This window comes from Eubalaena glacialis, chromosome 16, assembly GCF_028564815.1.
Source record: "Eubalaena glacialis isolate mEubGla1 chromosome 16, mEubGla1.1.hap2.+ XY, whole genome shotgun sequence".
Classification (NCBI taxonomy): Eukaryota; Metazoa; Chordata; class Mammalia; order Artiodactyla; family Balaenidae; genus Eubalaena; species Eubalaena glacialis.
Genome location: NC_083731.1, coordinates 77,656,160 through 77,677,926, shown reverse-complemented (window position 1 = coordinate 77,677,926; position 21,767 = coordinate 77,656,160). Strand labels below are relative to the sequence as shown.

Sequence of the window (21,767 nt, the reverse complement as noted above, 5' to 3'; positions counted from 1 at the left end):
ATTTTGACTGTTGGCTGGAAAAGTAATCTAGCAGTATGCAAACACCATAAATATAATAAAACTATCACTGTTGTGCAAATACATTTCAGGGACTGGCATCTATTTATGTTCCTCAGTGCTAAACAGCATATGATAATAACCCTATCTCTGAGAAGCAGTGTGCTCTGTGCCGTTTTTTAAAGTACAAATGCTGATATTAATAATGCTAAACAACGTTGCTGAATTTTGTGTGTAAGGATCAAGCTGAAAGTCAGGAAATGATGCGCTGTTAATTCTGAACTTATTCCCCAAAATCTGTGACACAACATGGAGCACATCATAAAGCAGGGGTTGGCAAACTCTTCCAGTAGGCTTTGTGGGCCACACAGAGACTCTCATATACTCTTTCTCTTGTCAAAGTTTAAAAAATGTAAAACTATTCTTAGCTTAGATGTGGGTTATAGTTTGCTGATCCCAGTCTCAAAGTATGTATTATATATATTTTCCTCACTAAATATACCAATTCGAACACTAGTTAAAAATGTATCTAGTCCTCTAAGCAGATAATTGTATTAAAAAAGATACAGGGCAAATAATGCACAGATGACAGTATGAAAGTCTTGTATAAGAAATGGAAAATGCATAATCAGATAAAAATGTGACAATACTGATAGTCCCTCCAGGAGTCTCATGAAAAAAAAAAAAAAGACATAACTCCCTTTAAAGGTGGATGACATCTGTATAATGCTTTATAGCTTTCTAAAGCCACTTTCATATCACTTCATTTATTTCTCATTAAGTACCAAATGAATTTAGAAATTTTTACTCCCATTTTAGAACAGATGAAACTGAGGCTAAGGGAGAAAAATTAAGTGACTGCTTTCAGACCCCCCAGTTAGCATTTGGAGCCACAAGTAACTGGTAGAATTATATGTAAACATAAAATCCTAAATTCAACACTGATTCCATTTCCAGGGCTTCTGTCACTAGAGCATATTTATACATATTAAAATAAGAATATGAGCTAGAATTAGAAAATCACAGCAATATATTAACATGTTTAAATTATATTCTTTGGGTTCTGTTTCTCTTAACTCATAGAAAGTTTCGGACAAGTTTTTCTTACTATGCTGAGTTTACTTTTCCTGTTAATTTTTTTCTCAGTAGTAAGAAATCGAACTGTTCTGAGATATAATACATTCTCTTAAAGAGCATTAAAAAATGGCACAAGTCAGGACTTCCCTGGTGGCGCGGTGGTTAAGACTCCGCGCCCGGGTTCAATCCCTGGTCCGGGAACTAGATCCCACACGCACGCTGCAACTAAGAGTTCGCATGCCAGAACTAAGGGGCCCGCCTGCTGCAACTAAGACCTGATGCAACCAAATAATTAGTAAATTTAAAAAAAAAAGCACAAGTTGTTAAAACTCTTTTCCAGTATACGTAATTATAATTATTACTACTACTGCAAGAAAACTACTACTAATGATGATAACAGCAAATATTTTTGAATGTTTATCACATCTCAGGCATAGTTTAAGCACCTCATCTGTATTTACTCATTCAATCCTCACAACTATGAGGTAAAGTATTATTATTATCCACATTTATGAAGAAAGTGAGGCACAAAGGTAACTTCGTCATGATTACACAGTTAGAGTAAGCTGCACAAGCAGGATTCAAATCAGGCAGTCTGGCTCCAGAACTGAGGCTTTTTAATGCCATGCTGTGTTGCTTTTCTTGCTCACATACGTTTTCAAAATACATTTCTTTTACCTGGGACAGGACTACACTGACAATTATAAAAGTTACTTTTATAATAATTTTTGGAAGGTAAAGATAAAATTTGCAGAGACTTACAGGCTTACCAAGTTTCCTCACAGAGAAGTTCATAGCTAGATGGGTTTTTAATTCAAATACCAGAACTCTTAAAGCTTTTGAAAGGAAATATTTCCGACATAATATTTCATAAAATAAGGATGTTAAATGTTTAAATAATATCATTAAAATGGCATTTTTACATAAGCATGGACTTTAATTTTATTAGAGGTTATTATTTCTAATATTCTGACCTGCTTGAGAAGCTGCCTGCATTGCACTGGGCAATGCATTTGGTAGCAGACCTCCTGAGGGTAGAAGGCCACTCAAGTTTATTCCTGCAGGAGTTATGGCACCAGTGTTACAGCCCAGCATAGGGTTTGAACCACTCATCAAAGCTTGAGCTCCACTGCAGGAGAATAAGACAAAGCATTAAACTAGCACTATAAAAGGGAAAATCAGCCACATAATTCCTTGGATTAAAAAACAAACCACTAAACAAACACAGATATTTCTGTCTTAAATGTCAATTTGGGGGCTTAGTTTCACTTTTTTGCTAGAAAGTGACAGCAAGGTTGGCTAAAATTAAGTACTGTATATTTATCAATTAAGTACTGTATATTTATCAAGTACTGTATATTTACTGTGTATTTATCAAGTACTGTATATTTAAAATATAATTTGAAAGAGTAATGTCCTAATCAATGGATTAAAAGATGGTAAAACAGAGGATAAACAGGAAAATCTAAGCCGCTGTCAATGTGTAGTAGTATCATCTTAGTGCATGTAATAGACTGATCACCTAAAATTAAAACATACTTGTTGAGATAGCTTCTATCCACTTACAAGCTATTTTCTTTCAATTTCAATAATATGCAATTTGTTCTTCATTTCACAAATAAGAATTTCTTTAGATTGCTTACAGTATCTTAAAAAAAAAAATTAGGGCATCAATGCAAACTTACCAAACAGAGCCCACTACATTGATGAAGTTAAGTCCAGCAGAGTTTGCCATGACTTGGGTGGCCGTGGTTCCTGTAGTTATAGATGTTACCATGGTGGAAAGAGGAATGGTTGTTACAGGCATTGCCTGGCTCAGAGACCTTTGCTGCTGAGCAAACTGAGTTAACAAAGTGGGCTGAGGGGTGAAGCCTGAATCTTGGGGAGTAGGGGTAGCTGAAGGGGTAATAGGAGTTGAGCTCTGAGCATCAGGAGGGTGTGGGGTCGATGAAGGGGTTGGTGTAGGAGTAGATGGCTTAGGAGTTCCAGATCCTGCTCATTGAGAAAAATAAAAATTGCTAGTTTGTTATAAATGGCCAGTCCTTTTTAAAATAAGGTTAATGGAATCTTATTTAGCACTGACAGTTTGTTCCAGTTTTTTTTTTTAAAGCAGTTAACTGCAAGTGTTAATTTCTACACATGATACATGAGTGTTGCTACACTCAATTACAATTAAGGATGCAGTATATCACCTACAAATTCCATCAGAGATGCTATTACAGTAACAGTAAAAATATACGTTTGTATTCTACCACAATACCCATTTAAAAGTTAGTTTCCTACATGCTACCTTTGGCCTATAAAGTTTAAAAGGACTTCAAATTAGTTTTTGTTATTTACGATTTCACTAATTTAGGACTTCACTTAGAAATATTGCTTATTTTCTGTTAACAGTCTGAGATAAACTCTGAACATATTTAATAAATTACATATGATTAACAATCATATTTGGCACCTAGATATATATATTTAAATCCTAACACATCAAGTTTATCCTAACAAACAAATTTTACAAAACACAGTAATAAAGTAAATATTTGAGAGATAATACTGCATCTTTAACAGTAACTGTGTACTTCTGTTTAAATGTAGAATGTATAGAAAATCTGTTGTGAATGAAGTATGCACAGTTTATCAACTTTTTTTAAAAAACAAAAAACAAAAAACAAAAACCAAAAAAATAAAACCAAAAGCTCTTGAGGTGTTTTCTTTTTTAGCTTTCATGTCCTGCAGAAAGAAAGGAAAGAAATGTGAATGTCCAGAAGCTGTCACTCAACCCTTACTTAAAGTAACAACTGTGTGCAGTAGATTAACATAATCCATACCCACAACATAAGAAGTGTGAATAAGACTTTCAGGAAATTTATAAATTTTTCTTTGTGCAAAACAAGAAGGCAGAAAAATTACACCTTTTGAGCTATCAAGATGAAGATGTTTACATCTAATGCAAAGACCACCCTGTCACTGTGCAGTGTACTAAAACTTTCAGCACACATTAGTTATTTATTAAAAAATAAAAAACTGGAATGCTTTTTTGAAAGTTGGTACCTAAATATCTCAGATATTTACTAATTTGAAGAAATTCTCCAAAACTAACGCTAGAATTCTTGAATAACTCTTGATGTTAAAAAAAAAAAGTATTCAGTAGTAAAAATTACATTTTAATATCTTCAGATGCTTTATGATCATCCCACATTTTAGTAACTGACAACAATTTATAAGAGTGTAAGAGTGTTATTGAAAAATCGGCTTTCAGTTTACTGTATCACCACCTTGGAACTAGTTGGCTTCTTACATTTACAGAGATAAGACTGCAGCAACAACTCTTATGACTTTTGTTCCGTATCAGCTGCATAGTTTACATAAAATGTAAAATGCCCAAGGGTACACTGGAATAAAAAATAATTTGCAATCTTATTGCCACATTTAACTACCAGATTATTTTTTTCAGGAGATGTGTAGGTTGCAAGTCTATAAGAAAGGTATACACGAGGTGCATACATAAATACAGAAAAACAAATACAATTACAAAACATGTAATACATACAGTCAACAAGAGATTGGCATGAAGCTTCTCAAAACTTATACGTTTTGGGTAGACAGTACATTCAGATTTCACTATTTCACTGGTCAAAAAGAGCCATCTTAAGAAACACTAATGCAAAAGCTTATGAAGAGTTAATGAAGAATTTAGGTTATGACTCACTTTGTGATGAACTGGCAGGTGACAGGGCAGCTGGAGAAAGCATGCTAACTTGACTGAGATCCATGGATGACTTCCGAGAAAGACTTGGTGGCTTAGAAGCAGGAGGAGGAGTTGGAGATTTAAGAAAGCTGCTGACCTGTTGTGGTGTAAAATAGTTACCTAGAAGAAAAATATAAAAGTTGTTTCCTAGATTTACAATTTGAAATTCTGAGTAAATCAAAATATGAGTAAATGGATTATGATCATCTGTTGTTTCTCACTCTAGATTACAAAAAACTAAGGAATGTAATACCTGAGGAACTATTTCCTGAGCTTGAGGGAAGTTTGATGGGTGGAGGTCGATGTTTTACTCCCTTCCCCAGTACTGAAGACTGAACTGACAGGGTCTCAGGCTGCTAAGACAGTGACATTAAGCATACTCATTAAAATTAAGGTCAAATCAGAAATTCACAAATTAGTAACACTATTATAACTCCTGGATGAAAACACGGTTTAAAAAACTGCAATGTACTTTTAATGGTTATAGATTGGGTATTACAGGTGTTTCAAAAAAATGTAATTTCACATAAGGAGATCCATGAGATAACTTACAGTGTACACAGGATGAAGGAAAGATTTCTGAGTAATAAAGTGGGGAGAAAGTTTGAGGCAGAAGAGCAGAGTAAGATGACAGCAAAGCTTCACCCTTAAATCGTCTCCAGAAAAATAGTAACTGTTGACGCCAGGTGGGTGATCAGTATACACAGATGTTCATTACACTTTTTGCTCTACCTCTGTGTACATTTGAAAGTTTCAATCATAAAAAGTTAAGTAATAAAAAGAAAATTAAAAGTAAAACCAAAACTAAACAATACCCCTATCCCTCATAAAACAGTCCTTAACATTTCTCAGATTCCTTGAGAACAATTAGGCAGAAAAAAGTAACAGCACAAAAAAAGCTAAGCAAACACACTTCTGTTTCCTTCCCTGGCGAAGGCTGACTCAAGCTCGCTGAGCCACTGGAGCTATGCGACATCTTCACTGGACATTTGGCTTCGTTCTGTACCAGTTCCTGGTACTGACTGACTACTCTGAAATATTAGGGGGAAAACAGGTAATGATTAGCTAACTCTATTTTAAACATAAATTTACTACATAGGAAATGAATAGTAACTGTTAACGAAACAAGTTCTATCAAAAATAACACAAAAATTAAAATTAGACAATTTATCTTTGATAAAAGCACATTCTTCTAATATTTTCAATGACAAGCTAATGCTGAAAACATTTTGCTAATTAACAATCTAAAGATACTTTCAGTATCTTGTCTCTAATACAGAAATTACAAGGATTATTTCACCAATAAGTAGCCAATTGACTCTCACTTATATTCTGATTAAACTGTTACCTAGAAATCATTTTCCTTAGCTACTGTAGATATATCTAACTTCTCTTATTTAAAATAAAGCTACATTTTAAACATTATCCTTTTAATTGTTATTTTCCTAATTCTATTCAAAAATCCTAGTAATACCTAGGCATAATTAAAATCAAAGCTTTGACTTCGAATGGAGTAGTCTCTACCCTACAAGAGTGAAGTTTATCATATCCATCCAGATCACAAATAAAGATGCAAATATTTTTACCTCTCAGCATCAGTCTTTGATCCAATAATGAACCTAAATTGTTTTTAAAAAAAGAAGAGAAAAGTATTAGATAGACTTGTTTTAAGGAGCCCTGAGATTACTTTTGAAGACTTCCATATTTTAGTGACAGTAATTTTATAAATTGAATTAAAATCTACCAAGATATCATGAAAACAAAAATTTTAAAATACATTAAAAAATAGGAAGCAATGACCAAGTTTTGCATGCATTACAAAATAATTCTGTGAATAAGTTGGCTGATTTAATTTAAAGGAGATTTACTTTGGCAGAAAACCTATGTTTCAAAACAAAATCTGGGCTGAAAGTTACCAAGTGCTATACACCCTTACAAGTGTCTGTCCTACAGCAATATTCACTGAACTACCGTGTACAAGGCCTTTGGCCTTCCTCTCACTTTAACCTTTGATTTTGGAAGACATTATTAATGTCTACATAGCAGGACCTTAGAATATATGTTAGACAAGGAAGATGGTTTATCGCCAATTTAAATAAAAAGTCTTTATCAAGTCTTAAAAGAGTTTGACATTTGTATGATTTCTTAACATACTAAAATAGTGAGTTTGTTTATTTTTTAATTACCAATTTGAATGATCATCTGTGGAGAAGCTGAAATATAAAATGTAAAAAAAAAGAAAAAACTTGGTTAATGCAGCTCAAACTTTGACTTCATAGCTATTAAATCAAGTAATTTATGAATATGGGAGAAGGACTAGAAGGTAATAAACCATGCAGCATTTCTGCAGCAACGTCCTGATGTAAAAGGCAAAAAACTCAATTCTCTTCTTGTCAAACAAATCTAATCAGTTGGCTTTTTGAACAATTTTTTTTTTAAATGAGAGAACATATGCCCTTGTGTTTGAGAAAAGTTAATAACTATTTAAAATGACCAATGTGTATCTTTAAATGGAAGACTACAAAATACAGCTAATCAAAATATCTGATTTTTCTACTTAGCATACAAAAATAAAAACTGCTAATGTGAAAAAATTAGCTGAGGATTCCCTGACTGCTGTTTCCTCCCATTGACTTTTACTTAGGTATTGGTGAGGTTACTCTTTAAAATCCATTTTTCTGCCGTAGTTTCAATTAGTATTTTGTAAGGATTTAACATAGAGCTGGCTGGCCCCTGCTTTTTTCTGCTGAGGTTCTCTTTATTTTTCCTTCTTTTAAAAACAGCATCGACTTGATTAAAAAGCAGAACTAATAATAAAACTGACAAGGAAAACAAAACTAAATACTGGTACCTTGTAGTAAATACATGTAGCCTGTAAGTTTAGGAATATCAACTTCAGTTGGCCCTCTATATCTGCGGATTCTGCATCCCCAGATTCAACCACCATGGATTGAAAATACTTGGGGGGAAAATATTCCAGAGAAGTCCCAAAAAGCAAAACTTGAATTTGCCACGAGCTGGCAACTGTTTACGTAACATTTAAATTGTATTTATTACTTATTTACATAGCATTTACACTACATTAGGTATTATAAGTAACCCAGATAAAGTACATGGGAGGGATGTACAGAGGTTGCAAACACGACACCATTTTGATATAAGAGACTTGAGCATCTGCAGATTTTGGTATCCAAGGGGGTCCTGGAACCAATCCCTTGTGGATACCAAGGGACAACTATGTATGTATTTCTAGAGCCAGTAACTACGTTAAGCACTGAGTCTGTGTCCTTACAGGCAGTGCTGAAATATCAAGCATTTTTAACAGCTTTTACATTTAATTTACAGTAAACTTGCTTCCCATTTAAACAAATTATTGCCTGGAAGCACTTCATGCTCACAGAGAGGTTAAAGTCCTAAGTGGCAACACATAAATATACCAAGAGGGATATCACGGGCATATCTTTCAAAGCAAATATAAGAATAATTTACAGCACAGGTTGTTTTTTTTTTTTAAAGAAATTATTATTTTAAAGAACTCTTGGACAGCATGGTAACTACAATTTAAGTTTACTTAGGTCTGCTGCCAAATCTAACTGGAGTATTTAACTCACAAAACAGGGAAACTTTTATTCACTAATAGTTCATCAGTAGTTGCTAAATACATTCTGATGGCTTATTTTGTCAACTGCCTGTATTTAACAGAACTCACTGGGATGGAGACATCTGACTGTCATTCTCTTCATCTTCTTTACATGGCTGTATTTTACCATAGTAAAGTGGATCACCAAGTGACTGCAAAATGGTCAGCTTTGTTTTCTGATATGGATTACCAGCTTCACATTCAAATATATAGTCATCTTTTACATCCTGAAAAAGACCGAGCATCCCAAATAAATACCTTCTCCAGTAAATACATAGTCAAAATTAACACAAATCAGGAGTAAATAACACACTAACTTACACCTTGCAATAAAAAGACACATGGAACATAGTCCTTAGACCTATTTAAGAGAAAAAAGCCTAAGGGAAAGAAGCCCAGGATTCTTTTTTCAACATGGTACTTTAGGAACAAGAGTTTCAATGGGATATTAAGTTAATGAAGCCCTAGTGAAATGTCAGAATTTCATACACTGAACATATGAATGCAAATATTAAATACTAAAAGGATAAAACTTTCAAAAGCAAACCTGTTTCTATTTGTCATTAGTCTTTTTGCTATTGCACATACCAAATGTCTCTCATGGGACTTCCCTGGTGGTCCTGTGGTAAAGAATCCGCCTTCCAATGCAGGGAATGCGGGTTTGATCCCTGGTTGGGGAACTAAGATCCTACATGTCACGGGGCAACTAAGCCTGTGCGCCACAACTACTGAGCCCACATGCTACAAACTACAGAGCCCACGCACTCTAACTACAGAACCCACGCACCACAACTAGAGCGAGAAAACCCGCACGCCGCAACTAGAGAGAAGCCCGTGTGCTGCAACGAAAGATCCTGCATGCCACAACGAAGATCCCGCGTGTCGCCAACTAAGACCCGACACAGCCAAAAAGAAATTAAAAAAACAAACAAACAACTCTCATTTCACTCCTAGATTCACATAATTAATTATGCCTATTAATTATGCCACATAATTAAATATGCCTTTAAGAAGTCACTGCAATTAGAGAAACATACACAAAACATTTCTCTGTAAAGATATCCCTAGAATAACTTACTAATTACTAATTTGAAACAGAAAACAAATCAGAACTACCAATAGGGGACCAAAACAAAAGTAAAAATGCAGTTATGCATTAAAATTGTCCTTAGAATGGAAACCGTATTTTATGAAAAATAAAACTAAATCGTTGTTCCTTTTTTTAATTCACTGAACTCCCAGAAAGTTCTTAAAAAAAACAAACAAAAGAAGATCCCAAAATAAAGGCTACTGTACTTTATATGTCTAATAAATTCAGATCCCAGATTAGAAACAGCATCATTAGAAATGGAGACTACAATGGTTACTTACATGGGCTGGCCAGACTGTTGGTTGTGAGTCATCAGATTTGATAGATTTTTCCACTTTGGCATATTTTTCCACCTAAGCAATCAAATCAAGAGACATCAGATATAATGAAATCAGTATTATGACCAAAGAGAAAAACCTAAGTAACTTTAACAAAATACACTGAAACGGGGCGGGACCCTTCCCCAACCCCCCCGCCCCCGCCGCCCCCCTGCTTTTGTCTGTGGAAAAACTTTAGCCAAAGAATAAGTTTAATCAGAGAATTGAGAAAATGCAGAAACAAAGGAAAACAGTCAAGGAGACCAAATAATAATAGTTTAGTCATGGAGCAAAGTCAAGGACCTTTAGTTCCTCCTCAAGGGCTACAGATAATACTCTGAGCCCTATCCTGTGAGCTGCCTTGTAGATACTGTAACCCCACCAGGTGGAAGAAGTTAACTACATGACGACCAGGCTGTAGCCATGACATAAGCTGCCACGATTCCGAGAACTGACCTCAAAGAAATGGGAACAAACTGACCCTAGAAGTGAAGATTAACTGTCCCTAAAACAATCGAGATGATGCTGGTCAGACCACTGATGACCTATTTCAAGATGACTGTCAGAGCTGACTGTACTGTTTCTGCAGGTAGCCCCCCCTCCCTCCGTGTATAGAATAGCTCTTGCTCCCTGATTGTCAGGAGGGGGAGTCGGCCTTTGGACAGGCGTCTGGTCTCCCCCACAGCTGCTGGCATCCAAAATAAAGCAAACTTTCCTTTCCACCAACCTGGCCTCTTTACTGGCTTTTGAGTGGTGAGCAGCCGGACCCCACTTTCGGTTACTGTACTTTAGCACAAGAATTCCTGAATCGCTAATAACACCAACTACTTATGCTTAAGTAGTTTAAAATTCTCCTGATATATATTCAATTAGACCAACTGGTTTTACAAACAAAAGGAAATGAGAATCTCTTTTGCCATTAAATAAATGTAATAAACACAGCTGCTGTTTTGGACAGTGCCTCTTCTTTATGCTCCGTAAGGTGATATCACATTTGACTTTTAGGAAAACTGGGATGTCAGACAGGCGATTAGGACCAGGATCTGGATCATTTCCTTTGGCTGGGTCTTTAATGGAACAGGAATTGTCATGTAACAGTGTGGACAAAACTAGCAAGAGACTAGGGAAGTTACATTAAAATTGGTAAAAATTTTTGTAAATCTTTTCCATTTTCTAGTCAGACTTGAACCATATATTCCATGTATCTCCTAGCAGTCTGTGTGAACCAAAAGTTCTCATCTTCCTGGTAACCATGATTCTAAGAGCAACAGATTCACTTGGGCATCTGGTAAAAATTCAGATTCCCATATCCCTCCCCTGGAGACCTGATTCAGTAAGCAGGTCTGAAGTGAGGGTTTAAATGTGTATGTTTAACTGGTATCCTAGATGCTTCAACTGATCGAGTTAGGCTGAGAAACTTTTTATTAGGGCTTTGCTACTCAAGGCATGGTCTGTGGACTCCAGTGCCACCAACCTAGGAGCTTTTCAGTATTGTAGGATCTCAGGCCCTAGTCCAGACTTGTTGAACTGGAACCTGCATTTTAACAAGCAACCCATGTGATTCTTACGTACATTAAGGTTTGGGAAGCCCTGCTTTAGATATCCAGACTGCCCTCCGAAGCTAAATTCCACACTTTGGTATTTACACTAAACATCTCCTCTCAGGCCACGTTCCTTGAGGGGCGCATAAGTTACTGAAAGATGATGTGGCTTACTCTCTTGAGCTGCATATACAGTGTACTTCTGATGCTTCTGACAGTTTTTTAAAAATCAAAGGTAGTAAGAATTATACATGTGCTAGCCTGGGAAGGATGCACAGCGCAAACATCTGTTAAAATAACTGACCAATTCTAAAGAATTGAGTGAATAATAAAAATAGGAGAAATGGGGAAACAAAAGAAATATGGGACCTCCCATCAAAAGATCTCTTTCCTGTCTTTGCTCATTTATAGTTCATGTGTTTCATGGGCCAGCAAAGAATACCACCCAAGGTTCCTAATCTTGGCTACTGCTCCAATATTATTAATTTTTAAATTTAGCCAGTGAGAAAAGAAGCATTATCAGGAAATTATGATGAAATATTATGAAAAAAATCAGAGTCATTTTATGCATATTATGTAATATGTACCATCTTTTTACTCATTTTGAAATACTTTGGTTATTATTCCTGCTCTAAACACAGACCTATATTAAGGAGTTACATTTCTAGACAAGTTAATGTGAAAGAAGAATAGCTTCTGAAAATGAGCAATTGACTTAAGAAGAGTCTTAACACAAATAGAGAGAATGAACTAGTGGTTACCAGTGGGGAAAAGGAAGGGGGGAGGGGCAATATAGGGGTAATGGGGAAAAAAAGGGTTATTATGGGATTATATAAAATCACATGTGTGAAACTTTTGAAAACTGTAAAGCACTACAGAATTTAAAGAATCTTTCATTCAATAAAATAAATAAATAAAATAAAAAAAGAAGTAGTAAGAGTCTTTGTTTTCCCAAAGTTTAAGCTACTATTAGTCAAACTTAGGAACCTTACATGAAAGGACGTGCAATTCATGCACTGACTTACATCCACTTCAGAAGGTATGGCCAAATTACAGGGACTCCGTTTCCACATATCTACACACTAAAAAATTAAAGAGTATAAATAAATACACTGAACACTGAAAATAAGGCAAGGCATTTGGCATTATATATATATATATATATATATATATATATTTAAAAATATATACTTACGTTTCCTGCTTTAGAAATTTTGAGGTCATAATGCTGACCTGCTTTTCTTTCCTTTCTCTTTTGTAAGAAATCAAGTAATTTTAGCTGAGGAGGAGGTGGACAATGAGACAGATCCTGCTGCCGATTCAGAGAGGACCTGGAATATCTCTTGAAACACCTGAAATATTAAGAGATTAGAACTACACAAAGCTCATACAAGAAACTCAGAATAAACATGGTTTAAATTAGTAGGTGTTAAATGTGTAATTAAATCACAAGTATCTGTAGAACACTGTCACTTGCCAAGGAATGTTCTAGGCACTGGTGAAATAAAAATGGACAAGACTAACAAAATTCCTGCTACCACGGAGCTGACAGTCCAGAGTGAAGACATACGTATACAAGTAAACAGGTCAGATCATTCCAGATAACAATAAGCAGTAGGAGAAAAACCAGGGTACTGTGGTGAATACGTGATAGAGAGGGCAACATTAGGGAAGGGAAGGACTCTGAAGAAATGATGCGTGAGCTGAGACATGACAAGAAGGAACAAGCTGTAGAAAGATCAGGGAAGGAACAGTTGAAGCAGAGAGAGAATTTTAAAAGGTGCTGAGGCAGGAACAAAGTTGGCTTATTTTTAAAACAGAAAAATGTAGGTAGGACTAGAGCATCAGGGTCCACACAATGGGAGATGAGGTCAAAGAGCAAGGCAGGGGCCTCGCAGATGAATGACAATGTGTTTAGACTGAATGTGAAGTACAATGGGATGGTTTTAGAGGAATTTAAGCAAGTGGTGGCATGGTCGGCTTTGAGGTTTTCAAAACATTACTGTGGTTTGCTTATATGGCGAACAAACCAGAAGCGAGCGAAAGTGAAGTAGGAAGACCAGTTAGGAAGGATTTTATTGCAGAAGTCAAGATGAAGATGATGGTGGCTTGGCTTAAGGCACTGGCAGTGGGCGTGGAGAGATGTGGACAGAGATACTAGGAGACTTTATAGGACTGCTAATGGATACTACATGGACTTATTTCACTATTTCCAAAGCTGCACCTTTTCCCCAGAATATATTATTTCAGTAGTAAAGCAGGGAATTTAGAAAATGGGTAGGTTATTTCAGCCCCTTCAAACTTGAAGAAGATCCAAAGTGGGCAACTCAAACAATAATGCAAAGATAACTTAATGATGAGCCTACTATAACTGCAGACCAAATTAATATGCATTCTTTTACTTTATTAACTAGAAGAGATAGCTAAAACATTCCAAGACAAATTACTATGTTATAAAAAGGCATTTAGTTAGAAACTGACTTCTCAAACTGTGATCATTTTCCCAGATCTCTAAAAGAAGTTATAAGTTGTATCTTTAAAGGTAATATTAACAAAAATTCAACTGGTATTAGCAAGTGATAAATTATTCTTTCTGCTCATACCTGTCTCTTCTCAGAATTTCTTTTTGGTGAACAAACTCTGAATTTATAGGTAGTTTGTTCTTCAAAAGAATGCAGAAAATGCATCACTTCAATATAAAGCAAAGTACATATTAAAAAAATCCTAATTCTTACACAATAAAAGTATTAAAAGACAATTAAAAATCCAATTTTAAAAAATCAAGGACTTCCCTGGTGACACAGTGGTTAAGACTCCACACTCCCAATGCAGGGGGCCCAGGTTTGATCCCTGGCCAGGAAACTAGATCCCACATGCATGCTGCAACCAAGAGTTTGCATGCCACAACTAAGGAGCCCGCGTGTTGCAACTAAGCAGCTGGTGAGCCGCAACCAAGGAGCCGGCGAGCCGCAACTAAGACCCAGCACAACCAAATAAACAAATAAATGTTAAAAAAAAAAAAAAAAAAAAATCAGAGCACTTTTATTCTTTAAAGGGAAAAGATACCATAAATGGCAAAATTTAGAGGTACCGCTCTAGCTCTCTTTTGGTTTATCCTTCCACAAAGGTAATTACCGTTTCATTGGGCGCGTGTTCATCTTTTGCTTGTTATAGAGCAGCCTGTTCGCAGTGCAGGTTACAGCTACAGAAGGATCAAGACACAGTGGTTCAGCTGTAGCTAGAATCAGTTGGCTCTCAAGCAAAAGTTTGTCTTCCTGAAATATATAAGAGCATATATCAATACCAGATTTAAGATTTTCAAATCATACATATCACTTAATCTAGAGATATTCCTTGGAATATTTCTGCTAAGGAGTACAGTAAAATACAGTATTTCAAGTTCCAACCTAAGTGTGTAAACTTTAGAAACTTGACAGCATAATGAAACTACTAATGGAAATTCAGTAATTGGTACAAGGTGGTCAAATTATAAGAATGCCTATCCATTAGCCCAACAAATATTTACTAAGCACCTACAATGTGTAAGACACTGTTCTAGATGGGGGGAATAAATCATGAAGAAAACAGATAAAATCCTCTGTCCCCACAAAGCTTACAGGACCAAGATAGATGACAGCACTTTCACTAACTGAGATAACAGTCCCATTCTATACTCAGCTTAACTTCATTACAAGAATAAAAATGACTCCACTAATACTGTATAAGCTATATACACCAATTCCAAAGTTTATACAGGCTTTTTACCAGTATCATTTAACTTACTTTACTGAATCCTATTTTTTCTTTTTTTTTTTTGCTTAAACTCTGAAATATTTTAATGGCTATTAACTAAATTTTTAAAAAGTCAAATGAATCAATTAATTACTGCTGAATAAAAATTTTTGCAAAAAAGAAACATTGCTTCTTTCACTAGGTCTATTCAACTTATTATGGAAATTTTCAAAAATACACAAAACAGAAATATAATGACACCCACGTACCAACACCCAATTTTATTTAACAACCGCCCCTCTAACTTTTTTTTTGTTTTTCTTTGTTTTCCTGAAGTAATTTTAAATACATTTTCGACGTTGTATTATTTCACCTGAAAAATCCTTCAGGACGCACTGCTAACTGCTAAGGACCTCTAATATCCAGTTTAGATAAATTCCCATTATCTCAAAAGTGTATTCTTAGTTGGTTTGTTTGAATTTGAACTCAAACAAGGCCTACACATTGCATTCGGTTTTTATCTCTCAAACATTTTTTTTTTTTTCCTCAAACATTTAAAAAAAAATATTCTGTAACGATCATCTCTTCCCCCATCTTTTTTTCTTTTCTCATGGAACTGATTTGTTAGGATTTGAGCAACTGCTTCCTCAGGGTATCATTTAACTGGGTCTGGCTGGTTGTTTCCTCATCTGTGTCATTTAATGGTTTCTCTTACTCCATAAATTACTTTTAAACTGTTGGTTAGATGTAGAGGCTTGATTTAAATTAAGGTTCTATTTTTTAAACAAGAGCTCTTCAACAGTACTACTGTATACTTTCTCGTCCGCCACGCAAGAGGGCACAAAAGGATTGACTGTCCCACTTTTACACCAGAGGGTTTAGTCAGACTATAGGTTTTTCACATCTAAGAAATACAGCCATCTAGATTCATTAATTCATTAAGACTTCCAAGTTGATGACATTTTAAAAAGTCTATCATTTCTTTTACACTTGTTAGCTGAAATTTTTCTAAGGAATTTTCCTTGAAAAGGCAGAATAAAGGCTTTGGTCTCTCCCATTATTTACCAATCTTCAGAGTAAGAAATCAATGCCCTAAGAACCTCCAATGATGCCCAGTGAGTTTGTTTTTGAATATTCTTTTAATAGCTTTTAACCTTCTTGTAAACAAAAAGATTACAGCCCAAACTACAGCACAACACTTGATAGTTACTGATGAACTGAATCTTATTTTACAATCATATTTCACAGCTAGAATAATTCTCATTAATATTTTCTTTAGTTTAACTACACCTCTTTACAGTAACAGAAAAATAAGTGAACACCTGTGAGTGGGCACCTCACACATCCTGAGCCAGCACTGGAGGACTAACCGGCTATTCTCCGGGTAAGAGAGGTCCCCTAGGGCTACAACCAGTACGATGGCAAAACGACAGCTAGGTCTGCTTTAGAACCCTAGATGACAAAAAATCAGCATCTGTTTGTATCCACAACAAAACATTCTGTGTGAGAGGGGATACAAAACTACGTTTCACATTGGGAGAGGTCAGCCTCACCCTATTATACGATGCCCTAAAAGCAACTGGGACTGAACCGTTTTAGTTCCTTGAAGGATTACTGCATCTTTGTAGAGACCCTTAACTTCTAAAGCTCATAAATCAATCCCAAACTTTACTCATAAATAAAATTATGAGCAGAAAATATCTTTTGCTTAACTTAGTAAATATTGTTTCATCCTATATATTACTGTTTGGGATTAAAAAACAGAACTAACCTGGGTCCATTTATGGTTATCACTTGTTATTGAATGTACATCACAGATTAAAGTCTAGAATAAATAAAAGTTAAAAAAACACATTAATGTATAGGCATACAAACATATGAAGACATTTAATAAGTAAAACTCCAAATAAAATCTGAAATAATACTTCTTAATTAAACATTCCTTACTTGCATTGTTGGACGTAAGAGAATGTGCCTACTTTGGTAACCAGGAGATTTCATGTTACTGGACTGCCTGTAGTCACGTATTTCTGCTATGACACATCCACAGTGAAAAATATTAACCTGTTTTGAGTGAAAATATATAAGTAGATGTCATTTTTCAAAAGCCTAAATAAGTGGGTTTATATTGAATGTTTCAGGTTCTTTACATTCTTATGCAATGTTTCTGACCACTCACATACTCTTAAATGGAATTCCTTGGTGGATTTACTACCATATAAACCCTTTAAAAGCAACTGTTTATGTTCATCATGACTCAAGAAGCAGTTTAACACTGTTTAACTGTTTCCTAGTAATAGAATGACATCTGGCATTTGTATACTGTTAATGTTACAGATCACTGGTATTGCTGTTCTTTTTTTTCTTTTTTTCTTTTTTTGGCCGTGCCATGAGGCTTGCGGGATCTTAGTCCCCTGACCAGAGATCGAACCCGCGTCCCCTGCACTGGGAGTGTGGAGTCTCAACCACTAGACCGCCAGGACGGAAGTCCCTGCTTTTCTTCTTGACACTCACTGGCTCACTGTTGTACTCTGCTAACCTTGTCATTGTTATAAATTGTCAATAACCATGCCAGAGTTTCAGCTTATAGATACAACTGCTATATTTGCTCTGCTAAAATTTCCAGAAGATAGGCTTTACTAATAAGAGGAAGGAAGCTAACATTAATTCAAATAATAATCTCTGTTAAAGACACTGTTTTTTTGTCCTTTTTCTAAGTCCAAAGGTAAGAATCTCTGTCACTCAAGTCTTGTTAATTATCACTTGCCACAGTCGCTTATGGTATTGTGTGTCTTCACCATTCTTAACTTTTAGTGGGTACTGTGACCTCCATGTTGTCAGTCATTATTATGCTCATGCTTTTTAACCAACATTTACTGAGCCACTACAATGGGAACTGTGTGTCACGCACTATCCAAGAAGCTTCATAGATAGAGTGGTGAGATACTTGCTCTCAGTGTGGTAAGACAGGCAATAAACATGTAAACAAATAAACAAGGTAACTTGAGACAGTGAATGCTACAGAGGAAATAAAATAGGGAGGGGCTTAATTTAGACTGTGTGCTCAGACAGAACTCTCTGAGGGAGTAATTTTCAGCTGAGACCTGAATCACAATAAAGAGCCAGACATCTGGGACAGATGAGCAGATGAATAAGATAGGTATAAGCTTGGTGTGTTTTAATATGGCAAGAAGCCACAGATGGCTGGAGTGTAGTGAGTGGGGATGAGAACCAGGAGGTGAAGACAAACAGAAAGGCAGGGGTTTTGTACACTGAGAGGACACTGGAGAACTTCAAACAGGGAACTGTGTTGTTGTTGTTTTCTGTTTTTGTTTTGTAAGCTTAATCTGGTTGTCTGTGGAAAACTGATTTCTAGGGTTCTAGAATGAAAACAGAAAGTTCAGGAAGGTAACTATAGAAGGTCATGACCATATATTTTGAAGGTACAGCTGACATTTGCTGGTGGACTGAATGTGAAAGATGAGAGTATAGTTATCTGTCAGATTGGAAAGACTGGTAATAGAACTGGTTTGGGAGGTAAAAATAAAAAGCTCTGTTTTGTCATGGTAAGTCTGAAGAACCTAATCTATATCCCAGTAAATATGTATGTTTGGAGCTTGGTGGGATGGTCATTGTGAGAGAGATAAGCAAGGGATTAACTGTCATTTTTTAAAACTCATTAAGCTGTTTGAGATCATCCAGGGAGAGGGTGTTACTAAAGAACAGAATCCCTAGGACTGAACCCTGAACATACTTATGGGGGAACAGAGATGACAGCAAAAAAGACTGAAAGACTAGAGGGAAGAGAAAAACCAGGAAGGTGATGTCTCAGAAGCTGAAAGAAGGGTGTTTCAGGGACGAAGTAGTTATTTACACTGAACTTTGCTAAGAGACCAATTAAGGTGAGAACAGGAAAGGATTTTCTTAGAAGTTGAGAGATGGTACAATATGCTTATATTCTTTACTAGAGAGAGGAAAATAGATAATAGAAGAGAGGAAGGTGAAAGTTGCAAGACCTTGAGAAGGAGGAGAAGGATCCAGAACATAAAGTGGAGAAGATGCCTTAGGAACAGCTTATTTCATCCATTTTAACAGGAAGGCAGGCAGAAAGTGTGGACAGAGATGTGGGGATGCTGGGAGGAAATGGGAGTTCCCATCTGATGGCTTCTTTTTCCTCAGTAAACTACCACAGTATGGCTGGAAAGCCAAGAAAGTAAGCAGTTTCTTCCATAATTTCTTGATTGTAGCTATAGGGCGATTTCCAGTGGATGAGTTACTTGTTATAGCAATTTTAGAAGAATCAACTAAATCTATACATTTCAGTACAGCCTAAAGAATAAATATTCCACAATAAACCAATTTTCATATAGCTATGTACAATGTCTCATTTCATGTTCCATGCACTAGTGAGAATACAACTAAATACCCTTCATCACAAAACAACATATATCTGGCAAATCTAAGGACATTTTAAAGAGAAAAATTTTGTACCTGAGATTTTTCTAGGAGATCAACCAAAATAGGAGGTAATTCTTCTGCATCCAAGTATTCAAGTAATTCCCCTTCTTCATAAGGCAGTCGAATGGTCTCAGAATCTTAATTTTAAAACATAAAGTTTCAGAAAGTGATCAGCCTCACCAAAAAGCTTAGGTAATAATTTAAGTAACTTCTGATAAAAAATAAAAAGAATAAAGCCAAAAGCTCTCCTAAAGTCCTTCTTTATTTAAGTCTCAAAAATAAATCACCTTATATATTGCTAAAAAACTTGGTGTACACAGTTTTAGAGCAGAAAGGAGAAAACACCTAATATACTATGGAAAAACGTCTGGCACAACAATCACAGTACAAATCACCGCCAGCAGTATAGTAAGCAGAATACGATAAAATTCCAACATCTGTTAACTGAAAAGTTCCTTGAAGATTGCTTAATCTAATCTGGAAGTCAGAGTGATAATCTGGTATCACTTCTGAAAAATGACTACTTACAGACCAAAATTCTCTTGGTGTTATACAATTAACAACCAACACAAGAAAAAATTCTTAACTAGGTAAGTTCCTTGTAGAACTCATAGTATCATCACTGTATCAAAATTTAAATGCCTCTTTAGTGAAATCTAAGAATATTTCTATTTTAAAACTCTATTTTCATATTCACATTAATAGGAATAAAATGTTGAAAACTATTCAAAAGGCAGTGAATCTGCTTAACTTTGAAAGCTTCAGACTCAAAGTATATTCAAAGCACAGAAGAAAAACATACCTTAAAACACCTGATGCTATCTTAAATATATAAATAGCAACAGAACAAAAGGAAATTTTGACAAGTATTTTAAAATTATGTCTTTTATAATTTAACTTCAAAGACCTCAGTCAGAATACTTCTCAAATTCTGGAAGGCTAATCATACTAGAGGTAACTTCTAATATTCTAACAAAACACCATAAAGAGAACAATTTGGAATCAAAGTCTTCTTTTATCAAGTCATCACTGATCTGAAGGTTAAGAAGCTACTTTTAAAAGACAGCACACCCCGCCTAGCAGAGGGATTTTCGTGGCTGCTGCCCTCTGGAAGTTCTTACCTGATCCATTTTTTCCCCTGAGCATCAGAGAATATCCCTCATTTCCTGGGTATAGGTTGACCACTAAACATGACAATGTCTCCTGCATAACAAGCTTCTCTAACAAGTTCACATTTCTTCTTAATTTCTGCTTTAAAAAGAGGCAGAGCTCATGAAAATAATCCAGCATAACAAAGAATGCAATCATTTAATAAAATCAGACCTGAGTTAATCTTTGATGCTCCTTCCACATCTGTGTAAACTTAATTTTGATCTATTACTATGTTTTAGGCAAATGAATTAATAACACAAAGAAAAACTAGTGACCTATATATAAAATAAACACACTTAAATACAAAATATGTACCTGAGTACACAAGTAGCAAATATTAAAAATATTTAAAAAGGAAAACCATTAAATGTAAATATTTTTTAGAAAGATGCTATAATGTATAATTAGTTTCTATTAAGTATAAATCTACATAAATAATTTGGGGCATTTTCTTTGGTTGTACTGTTACAGAGCACATTTCTTAAATATTTTATGGCCTAAATTAGATCCAAACAAGTTCAACAGCTCTAATCAGCTGAAATGTTAAACCCAAAAATATCTAACTGGTTAAAAGGACATAAGTAATTTAAGTAATTTTCTGTAAATTCAATTTAACAGCTCCTTAGAAACCACTTCGCTAAAAAAAACAGAAAACTATCAGGGAACCTAATACACATACATCAAAATCTATTATTTTAGAAATGTATATGATTTAAAATGAAACCCACTTATAGATATAATAAATCCTTTCATCAAATCTTATTTGTGAAAGATATCAGTCAATAGAATATTTTTCGTATCAAAAAACAAATCCATTTTGAGTATATTTAACATGCATATATATATATACAGTCATATGCAGAAAGAAATTATAAATTCTTGATCTATAGTCACCATAGAATCAAAAAACTGCATTTTGAAAATAAATTTTTAAAAAGCAAAGCAAAGCAACTTTTAACCACATTGATGGGAAGTCAGAAAATGTCTTTCTTAAAGGACCAGACAGTACTTTAGTCTT

General features: G+C 35.1%; 1 protein-coding gene across 1 annotated transcript in view; it reads right to left on the bottom strand.

Annotated features, from left to right (window-relative positions):
- The window catches only part of SUPT20H (SPT20 homolog, SAGA complex component), a 113,842-nt gene that overhangs the window by 8,605 nt on the left and 83,470 nt on the right, over positions 1–21,767 (bottom strand). Inside the window, exons 9-23 of the mRNA XM_061170925.1 lie at positions 20,719–20,848; positions 19,631–19,734; positions 17,087–17,203; positions 16,911–16,964; positions 14,543–14,682; positions 12,603–12,759; positions 12,433–12,489; positions 9,831–9,902; positions 8,529–8,686; positions 6,406–6,438; positions 5,733–5,850; positions 5,073–5,175; positions 4,781–4,939; positions 2,760–3,066; positions 2,049–2,203 (exon numbers count right to left, since the gene is read on the bottom strand). Of these exons, the coding sequence (XP_061026908.1) occupies positions 2,049–2,203; positions 2,760–3,066; positions 4,781–4,939; positions 5,073–5,175; positions 5,733–5,850; positions 6,406–6,438; positions 8,529–8,686; positions 9,831–9,902; positions 12,433–12,489; positions 12,603–12,759; positions 14,543–14,682; positions 16,911–16,964; positions 17,087–17,203; positions 19,631–19,734; positions 20,719–20,848 (1,864 nt within the window). The remainder of the gene's footprint in view (positions 1–2,048; positions 2,204–2,759; positions 3,067–4,780; positions 4,940–5,072; positions 5,176–5,732; positions 5,851–6,405; positions 6,439–8,528; positions 8,687–9,830; positions 9,903–12,432; positions 12,490–12,602; positions 12,760–14,542; positions 14,683–16,910; positions 16,965–17,086; positions 17,204–19,630; positions 19,735–20,718; positions 20,849–21,767) is intronic.